General features: G+C 57.9%; 2 protein-coding genes across 2 annotated transcripts; both read left to right on the top strand.

Annotated features, from left to right (window-relative positions):
• Nucleotides 1-396: 396 nt before the first annotated feature.
• LOC103529246 (sodium-dependent serotonin transporter) lies at nucleotides 397-6,708 on the top strand. The gene is made up of 13 exons (XM_008494671.2): nucleotides 397-565; nucleotides 2,068-2,202; nucleotides 2,311-2,530; nucleotides 2,725-2,863; nucleotides 3,161-3,295; nucleotides 3,889-3,992; nucleotides 4,172-4,299; nucleotides 4,452-4,564; nucleotides 4,843-4,974; nucleotides 5,086-5,185; nucleotides 5,270-5,370; nucleotides 5,943-6,110; nucleotides 6,557-6,708. Exons 1-13 carry the CDS (start codon nucleotides 397-399, stop codon nucleotides 6,635-6,637), a joined length of 1,725 nt encoding a protein of 574 aa, XP_008492893.1. The 3' UTR covers nucleotides 6,638-6,708.
• A 670-nt stretch (nucleotides 6,709-7,378) lies between these two features.
• Nucleotides 7,379-9,167, top strand: LOC115599221 (myosin heavy chain IB-like). Its single transcript, XM_030460669.1, has 2 exons — nucleotides 7,379-7,743; nucleotides 7,869-9,167. The coding sequence occupies exons 1-2, from the start codon at nucleotides 7,379-7,381 to the stop codon at nucleotides 8,164-8,166; spliced, it is 663 nt and encodes a 220-aa protein (XP_030316529.1). The 3' UTR covers nucleotides 8,167-9,167.
• The last annotated feature ends 66 nt before the right edge of the window (nucleotides 9,168-9,233 follow it).

Genomic DNA, 9,233 nt, shown 5'->3' on the forward strand with positions numbered 1-9,233 from the left:
CCACCTCAACCCCAAAATGCAGTCCCCAAGAGCAGAGGGGGAAGCAACAGGGCAGTGAGGTTGGTCCCAAACCCGGGGGATGAGGTTGGTCCCAAACCTGGGGAATGAGGTTGGTCCCAACCCCAGGGGATGAGCTCAGTCTCAATGCCAGGAGCTGAGGCTGTTTCCAAAGCTGGGGGTTGAGGGTTTCCTGCTCAGAAAGCTTCTCTCCCCCTCCTGCCTTTGATCCGAGGATGGGTTTCTCCGCCGGCTGCTCCGGTGCTGTGGGTTTCCAGCGGGAGGTGGGGAAGCTCAGCCTGACCCTCCCCTCCTCGGATCTGTCATCAGCAACAGCAAAATCCTTCCCGGCCCCAAGTTACTCAGCCTGAATCCTGCAGGATTTGCCGGGGTGGCAGGATGGCAGAGCAGCCCTGCCTGGCCCCCAGCCCAGGCTCCCCAGGGCCCCAAACTCACCCCAGGGACAAATGGAGCAAAAAACTGGATTTCCTCCTCTCTGTCGTCGGATTTGCTGTCGACTTGGGCAACGTCTGGAGGTTCCCATACATCTGCTACCAGAACGGAGGGGGTAAGGACATCACTGGGATTATTTCAGGCTCTTGGACCAAAAAAAAAAAAAAACAAAAAAATCTGTTTTTCATCTTCCTGATGCTGAAAAAACTCCCTGTTTCTTTTCCTCCTTTGTCTTTACCTGCTCTCCTCAGACAGGGCAGTTGAAGCCCCTGACCCAACTTCTCCTGACATCTGTCCCTTTTCTGTTTTGTGTCTTTCTTCATCCAAACCCCTTCTCCATCCCCTCCTCCTCAGTGTCATCCCCTCCTTCCCCAGCATACTTAGAGGTGCATGAGCAGCTCTGGGATCACAGAGAGGAATCTGGTGTGGTCCAGAGGGCATCAAAGGATTAAGAACCTGCAAATTTGGTGTGGGAGGGTTGAACCTTTTCAGATCTTGTGGCTTTGTGAAATCAACCCTTTCCGAGGGGTCATGGTTTAAAATAACCCTCACAAAAGTCCCAGCTGCCCTCTGCAGACCCCAACCCATGGAGCAGCCCCAGGTGCCCAGCATCAGGAGCTCAGGGGGATCAACAGGAAGTTAAGATACAAAAGGAAAAAAAACCTTGAGTAAATGACATTGAAATAAATTGCTTTAAATAGATTAGGGTGGGGAAAAAAAAAAATTAAAAAAAAAACACTTGCATGGAAATTAAAACGGGGAATGAAAATTTTGTGCTGTTTGGAAAAGCAGAGTGGATTTAATTGCCAAAGTCGGCACTGGGATAACGTCACGGGGCTCACATCCTCAACTGCTTGGGAAAATGAGAGGGAGGTAATTAGTACCATACTCAAGGCTAAAATGTGGGTCCCAGGTGCCCACACTGAAGCTCAGCTACTCGTGATTTCCTCCCATGGGAGCCAACTTCAGCCACTTCGTTGCTGTGGTTCCTCACCCCACCACTGCTCCAGCAGCAGCTCTGGGAAAGGAAAACCACGATCCTGGCAGAGCAGGGAGATGCTGGTGGCCTCCCCCATCACCTGGGTGTTCCTGGGACAGAAACCCTTGAGGGGCTGAGGATGGAGCAGGTGGAGAGAGGAGCCGTGGGGGTTAAATTAACTAATCCCAACAGGGCTGTTCCGAGGAGCAGCTTCACTTCCAGAACATCCATGGGGTAGAAACGTAGCCCTGGTGCAGCTGACATTGTTATGAATAATGCAGATTACAGCATTAATTATTTGTCTCTGGGGGGGAATGCAGATATTCACTGGGATTTTCTGCAAAACTCTTCCAGAGCTGAGAGGTGCTTGGAGCCTCTGTGCCCCAAAATGGGTTTTGTTGCCCTTTGCATCATCCTGTCCAATGATCCCTCCCTGACGAGGGCTGGGACACAGCATCCTGAGGAGCTGGGCACCGAGCAGGGGCCTCACATCCATGAGCAGATAATTTACAAAGCATTTGACAAACACACATCCAACATCCCCATCCCTGCTCCCCCGTGCTGACAGGGGTGCTGGTGACAGTCCTCCAGCTGTGCTAGCTGTGGTGGTCACCTCCACTCTGTTCCTCACCCCCTAGGAGCCTTTCTCATCCCCTACACACTGATGGCTGTTTTTGGAGGAGTGCCCCTCTTCTACATGGAGCTGGCCCTGGGGCAGTTCCACAGGACGGGTGCCATCCCCATCTGGCAGCACATCTGCCCCATCTTTAAAGGTAAAGAGTTGGGGACCAGGGCTCTGCAGGTCCCCACAGCCACATTTTGGGGACAGGGAGAGGGCTGGACCAGCAGAGGCTCCTGACTCTGACCCCTTCTCCCCGCAGGCACTGGTTTTGCCATTTGCATCATTGGTCTCTACGTCTCCTTTTACTACAACACCATCATTGCCTGGGCTCTCTATTATTTCTACTCCTCCTTCTCGGGGACGTTGCCCTGGGCCAGCTGTGACAACCCCTGGAACACACCCAACTGCACCAACTACTTTGGGGGCAACAATGTCACCTGGACCAACTTCTCCAGGTCCCCCGCCGAGGAGTTTTACACGTAAGTGCATGCACACGGGTGATGTGTTTGAGCTGGGGCACATCCCCTGCAGACACTTGGGGTTGGGGTGCCTGGGAGCAGGTATGATACAGTCTGTGGGGAGCCCGTGGCCACCATGGCCAGTGCTCCAGGGGAGAGGCTGAGCACAGCCACAGTGCCAGCCTGAGATGCCCTCCCCGGGTCCCTACCCACAGGAGGAAGGTCCTGGAGATCCAAAAGTCCAGGGGTCTGTACGACGTGGGGGGGATCCGCTGGCAGCTGCTCCTCTGCCTCTTCCTCATCTTCACCATCGTCTACTTCAGCCTGTGGAAAGGGGTGAAAACCTCTGGGAAGGTAAGAAAGAGGGCCCTGATGTCAGCCCTGCCCAGACACAGATGGGATGGGCACAGCAGGGCTCATACCTCGACACAGAGGATCCTCCAAGGCTGGGGCCAGGCAGGAAGGATCAAGTCCTGGGGGTGTCTTGCAGCCCACCTGGCTGCTTAAACACAGGAGATTGCCTCCTCCTCCTCTTCCTCCTCATATCCCTCCCCCTGGGTCACCCCGGGCACCTTTGGGCTGTGTGGGGTGGTTTGGGTTCTTGGTGGAGCAGCTCGCTGGTACCACCCGGTGACAGCCACCTCTCTCCAGGTGGTCTGGGTGACAGCCACGCTGCCCTACCTTGTCCTCCTTGTCCTGCTGGTCCGAGGGGCCACCCTGCCCGGTGCTTGGAGAGGAGTCATCTTCTACCTGCGCCCAGACTGGGGCAAGCTCCTGAGCACCGCGGTGAGTCCGGGGTGGGACACGCTGGCCCTGGGGATGGCAGCACCCAGACACCCCCCATCCCTGCCAGACCTTGTTCCTACAGAAACGAGAGGCCGCGGGCAGGCTCTTGGAAGTGTAAATGTAGAACTGAGTCACCCATCTCATTGCCGCCGGGTTCTGTTCCTGCTCTGCCCTGACAGTGGGTGCGGGGCAATCACCGGCCGGCACTGGGGAATTCTCATCCGAGGTAACCGGGGCAGAGCTGGGAACGCTGACCCTGCCCGGGCAGCAGCGGGCACGGGGGGCTCAGGACTCCCTTCGCCTTTCTGTCCCCTTCGGGCACGGGGGGGGAGCAAAATACTTCAGAATTACCAAATTCTGCTGCTGCGGGACCTCAGGGTGGTACCGAGCCCCCTCCATCCCGTGGCAGCTCCCGGGATGTCTCCTGGGGAGAATGAGCAGGACCAGGAGAGGTTTGGCAGCAAGAACCCATCCCTGGGACGTGGGGTGGGCACAGCGTGGGATGGACACACCATGGGCTGGACATCAGCCTCATCCCAGCCCCTGGGGACCTCCCGACCGATCTCCAGACTGCCTCTCCCTTCTCCTGCCAGGTTTGGGTCGATGCTGCTGCACAGATTTTCTTCTCCCTGGGCCCTGGGTTCGGTGTCCTCCTTGCTCTGGCCAGTTACAACCATTTCCACAACAACTGCTACCGGTGAGCTCTGCACCCACGGGGGCTGCCCCGGGGCCACAGCCCCGCACCTCCTGCACCCCCTGCCACGGGCTGGGAAGCTTTTCCCCATTTTTCTGATGGCTTTGGCTGGAAGAGGGAGCCGTCGGGGGGGGGACGGAGGTCCTGCTGCAGGACTCACCTCTCTGCTGTCTGCCTCCCAGGGATGCTCTTCTCACCAGCACAGTGAACTGCCTCACCAGCTTCCTCTCGGGCTTTGTCATCTTCACCGTGCTGGGCTACATGGCCGAGATGAGAGGTGTGGAGGTGGAGGATGTGGCCAGAGATAAAGGTTTGCCTCCCCCAGTGCAACTGCCCCATCCTGGCCCCACCGTGCCGGGCTGCTCTGCCTTTGGGGCATCTTCTCCACCTGTGTTCCCAAAACTGCCAGCAACCAGGGCTGTGCCAGAGCCACCAGGGAACAAACCCCTTGTCCCCTCCTAGGGCCCAGCCTCCTTTTTATCACCTACCCTGAAGCGATTGCCAACATGGTGGGATCCACCTTCTTTGCCATCATATTCTTCCTGATGATGATCACGTTGGGGCTGGACAGCACGGTAAGGAATGGGAGACAGTATTGGCCAGGGGCTGTGTCACCAGTGGGGGACTGGAGATGGCTGTGTCCCACAGGGAGTAATGGGGGGACAAGGGGAGCCATGGCACGGGGAGGGAGAGCTGCTCTCCTGAGCCCCCCAAGCGTGGGGACAGGGGGAAGGGACAGGATGTGATGTCCCCACTCTGCTCAGGGGCTGAGAGAGCCATGGGGGGAGCAGGGTTTTTGGAGGACTGTCCCCACCTCTTGTTTCTCCAGACCACATCCCTACTTCCTTTGCAGTTTGGGGGTTTGGAGGCTGTGATCACAGCTGTGATGGACGAGTACCCCCAGGTCCTGGCCGGGCGCCGGGAGCTCTTTGTCCTTGGCCTCATCTCCGTTTGTTTCCTGGGCTCCCTCAGCACCCTCACCTATGTGAGTACCACATCCCCACCCCACACACCTCCTTTCCCCAGCCAGCCTGCTCTGCCAGACCTGCTGGGCACCCCACGGGGGCTGCAGCCACCTTCCCTTGGGCTGTTCCAGGGGGGAGCCTACGTGGTGAAGCTGCTAGAGGAGTTTGGTGCTGGCTGCTCCATCCTGGCTGTGGTGCTGCTGGAGACAATCGCCGTCTCCTGGTTTTATGGTAAGAAACAGATGCAGAGAACACCCCCTTGGTACCCATGTCCTCTGTGGTTCCCCGTGGCCGTGACAGCTCTCCCCTCCACAGGGATTCAGCGCTTCTCCCACGATGTGAAAGCCATGCTGGGCTTCACCCCAGGGCTCTTCTGGAAGGTGTGCTGGGCTGCCATCAGCCCTGCCTTGCTAGCAGTGAGTACCTACACCCTGAAATAAAGAGCAGGTTGTGGCTGCACACCCCGCAGGGGAGCTGCTCCATGGGCACCCATGCTCCTGGGTGCTCCCCTCTCAGTGCCACTGTGTGACCAAGCTGCCAGGACTGTGGACCAGGGTCCAGAGCTGGGCTGGATCTGTCCCCTTTGAAATGCACTTCAAAGGCTGCGGGAGGCAGCGGGGTCTGAGCTCTCCAGATCTGCAGGAGAGCCCTTGTGAGGATTAATTACGGCTCTAAGCGCTTTGCCCAGGTTATTAACAGAAGTGTTATAATCAAAGCAGCCTGCAAATGATTTCATTTCAGCACGGGGACGTGCAGCCTTTGCAGGCTGCCTTCTCCATGGGGTTTGTTAGACATAGACCTCCCAGCCCACACCCACGATGGCCCTTCCCAGTTAGGAAGGAGATGCCCAGCCCTCCTGGAAGAGCTCTTCTGGCTGCATGGGGTTTTACAGCCCTGCCACAGCTCTGTGCTGCACATAATGGGATGTCCCACCACAGGCTGGCCCCTCAGCACCCTTCCCTGACCAGCCCTGCTCCCCTCCTTGCAGTTCATAGTCATCAGCTCCCTCCTGGACCAGCCACCCCTGGCACTCTTCGACTACCAGTATCCCGAGTGGAGCATCTCTGTGGGGTACCTCATCGGAGCATCCTCCTTCATCTGCATCCCCTTCTACATGGTGTACAGGCTCGTCTGGACACCAGGGTCTCTCAAGCAGGTGAGTAGCAGGGTGGGTGGTCTAGGGGGCAGGCTGGGACCCCCACTCAGGACAGGAGCTGGACAGATGGTTGATGCCTCCTCAGCGTCTTCTTCATGTGGCAGCTAAATCCCAGCTGGAGAATTCTTTTTAAATCACATTTTGTGAGGTGATTTTTGCTGGGCCAGGAGGCAGCAGGGCTTCAAAACCACAGCCCTGAAGGGAGGGGACTTGCCCCAGCTGTCACCCCTCAGCCCATTTTTGGGGCACCTCCTGCCTGCTGCAGTCTGTCCCACGGCAGGATTGATCCTGGAAGGGGTGGCTCCAACACCTCAGGGCTGGGTTTGGCATCTCAGGGTTGGGTTTGGCATCTCAGGGCCGGGTTTGGCATCTCAGGGCCAGCAGCCCTGCTCGTGGGTTCCTTGGTGCAGGAAAGAAACCCAATGCCTTTTTTTCTCTGCCTCCAGCGCCTCGCCCTCTGCATTCAGCCGGAGAAAACCACACGGGCCCCCCAGGCAGACACAGTGTCCATGGCCCCCATCCTGTAGCCCTTTTGCTGTGCAAACCTGCTCAGTGCCAGCAGTGTCTTTAGCTGTGCCCTGGAAAATAAAGCTGGTGTCAATTGTTAGGAGAACAGAGGAGCTGGAGCTGGCTGGGCTGGGCTGGGCTGGGCTGGGCTGGGCTGGGGGAGGTGGGGGGGCTGCTGCTCTCCTGACACACAAGTACCTCGGTCTGTTCTGAAGAGCAAAAGGCTGGGAGAGGAATCCTGTGTCCCCTTGGCTCACAGGAGGATCAGCTGTAGAAGTGGTGGCCTTTGAAGAGGAAAAAAACTTAATATACCTCATTTTAAAACCAAGTATTAGGGTCAGAGTGAAGCAGCCCTGGCACTGGTGTGACCCAGCCACCTGCCTCTGTCACCACCTACCAATAATGTCACCTCCAACGCCACCTCCCCAGTTCTCAGCAGTTATTTGGCTGTCAAGCACTGCCCAGCACCCACGGACACCACGGCAGGGGCAGAGCAGCAGCTCCCGGTGGTGTCTCAGGGGGGTCTGGTGTGATGCTCCCCTCCCTGTCCCCTCCCAGAGGCTCCTGCTCTTCAGTGGGGCGATGCAGAGCAGGGGAGCACAGCCGAGAGCTGGGGGTGGGCATGGGGCTGGGGGACACAAGGGGGCTGGGGGACACACAGGGGGATGAGAAGGGGCACATGGAGCTGGGACATAGGGGGCCGGGTGGGTCATTGGGCCGGGGGGGTCGTGGGGCTGGGGGGGGTCACGGGGCTGGTGGGGATGCACAGGGCTGTGCGGGGGCTCCCGCGGCTCCCCCGGAGGAAGCGCGACGCGGAGGGAAGAGCACAGCCCGTGCCGGTGCCGGTGCCGGTGCCGGTGCCGGTGCCGCTCGGCTCCCTCCGGTGCCCCCGGAAAGCCGGTGCCGGTGCCCCGGAAGGCGGTTCTGGGCCCGTCGGGGCGGGGCGGCAGGAAGAGGAAGGGCCGGGCCGGGACACAAAGGCCGGTACCGCCCGGTCCCTGGGGCTGGGTGCGGGGCGCAGTGATGGGGCTGGAGGTGGTGCGGGGCTGGGCACTGGCCCTGCTGGCTCTGCTGGCCCCGGGCGAGCGCAGCCGGCCCTACGCTGTGCTGCAGAAACAGAACCCGGGTAAGGAGCGGCGGGAAGGGGTGGGTTGCACAGGGGGGTTTTGTTGTTTTTCATTAAGCTCATTTTGGGGGGTGCCCGGGGCGGGGGGGTGTGCATTGAGGTCCTAACCCTTCGTCCTCCCGCAGTGCTGCTGGGCAGCATCCTCAGCGCCCTGCTGCTCGCCATCATCCTCATGGCCATCTGCGTCTACAAACCGCTCCGGCGGCGGTAGCGGCCTGGGGAAACAACGCCAGCGGCTCCCGGTTCTCTCGTCACCTCTCCTGCCAGCGACAAGGGATGTCGCGACACCGTCCCGTGACCCCCGCAGCATCACCGGTCCCTCGCCTCGGCAGCATCGCGTGGCTCTATCGCGACATCGCTTCCCGTGACAGCGTAGCCGGGGGCTGGAAATCGCACCCCAGCCCTCCTGGAACTGGCTCCTGATGCGGGGGAGCTTGGGCAGGCTCAGCACCCCCGCAGCTTCCCCCGAGCTGTGCTGAGAGCATCCCGGGCTGGCAGAGCAGCACCCCGCGGGTGTTCTGTACTTGCTGAGGAAATCCCTTGCTTGAGGGCTGAGCCTGGAGGGCTTGCAGCACAGCCTTCAGAAAGAATCCAGAGGCAAAAGCTGCTAAAGCAGGAGCAGGGTGTGTGTGGCTGTGCAGGGACAGGATTCTCCTTCCCAGCCTCGTTTGCTTTAATTCTTGGCTAAATATTCCCCAGCAGCCACGCTGAGACCCTTCTGGACTGGGGTGAAGGGTTCCAGCTCCTGCTGAACATCATCTCCTTGCAGGAGGATTTGTGCTCCTGAGACACAGGAGCCTCCAGAAGGCTGCAAGCCAGGCAGCTGCTCCAGCCAGAGCTGTTCTGAGCATTTTCAGTAACAAATTGAAGTGTTTACACTGAACTCCCACTTACATATGAATGCTGCTATTTTGTTTTGCACTGCTATGAGCAGTAACTGGATTTTGCTTATTGAGTGTTTGGTGTTTAACATCAGGGTATTTTGGCTGATAATTTATTTAGGATATTAAAAGTTCCAGAGGAATTGTGCTGATGTTTTCTGTTCAGTTTGTTTCAATGGGCACTGACCACTCTTGTTGCAACCTGGGATTTTCTTTGCTGCTGTTCATGAAGTGACAGAGCAGATCTGACCCAGAGCAGATCTAGTGAGGAGGCAAGGTAACACTTGTTCTGTTGCTTTCTGATCTCTTTTTTTCTTTTCCTCACCAAGTCCTGAATCACTGATTTTTCTCAGTCCTTCATCTGCTGTAAAAGTTGGCCTGTAGCTGTGTGCTGTTGGGGGGTGGATGATGCAGCTTGCAGCTACAGCTCTGAGTTCCTGGGAGCAGCATTCTTGTTTGCATTCATTCTCCACTCCCTGCTTTGTCTCTTTGTACAAATAAAAAGCTCAGTAAACAACCTTTTCTTTATTCATGAAATGTTCTGTTTGCTGTTAACTCAGCAGCTGTGCCAAGGGATGAGCAGTTCCCTCCCCACCCTCATCACCTCCC

The sequence above is a fragment of the Calypte anna genome, chromosome 15, assembly GCF_003957555.1.
Source record: "Calypte anna isolate BGI_N300 chromosome 15, bCalAnn1_v1.p, whole genome shotgun sequence".
In the NCBI taxonomy this organism is placed as follows: Eukaryota; Metazoa; Chordata; class Aves; order Apodiformes; family Trochilidae; genus Calypte; species Calypte anna.

Excerpts from the sequence above, each read along its gene's own strand:
- LOC103529246 (XM_008494671.2), top strand. The coding sequence starts at position 397 with ATGGCAGAGCAGCCCTGCCTGGCCCCCAGCCCAGGCTCCCCAGGGCCC. Across the intron at positions 4,975-5,085 it reads CCCTCAGCACCCTCACCTAT|GGGGGAGCCTACGTGGTGAA; the intron begins GTGAGTACCACA and ends GGGCTGTTCCAG. Across the intron at positions 5,371-5,942 it reads TCAGCCCTGCCTTGCTAGCA|TTCATAGTCATCAGCTCCCT; the intron begins GTGAGTACCTAC and ends CCCTCCTTGCAG.
- LOC115599221 (XM_030460669.1), top strand. The coding sequence starts at position 7,379 with ATGCACAGGGCTGTGCGGGGGCTCCCGCGGCTCCCCCGGAGGAAGCGC. Across the intron at positions 7,744-7,868 it reads GCTGCAGAAACAGAACCCGG|TGCTGCTGGGCAGCATCCTC; the intron begins GTAAGGAGCGGC and ends GTCCTCCCGCAG.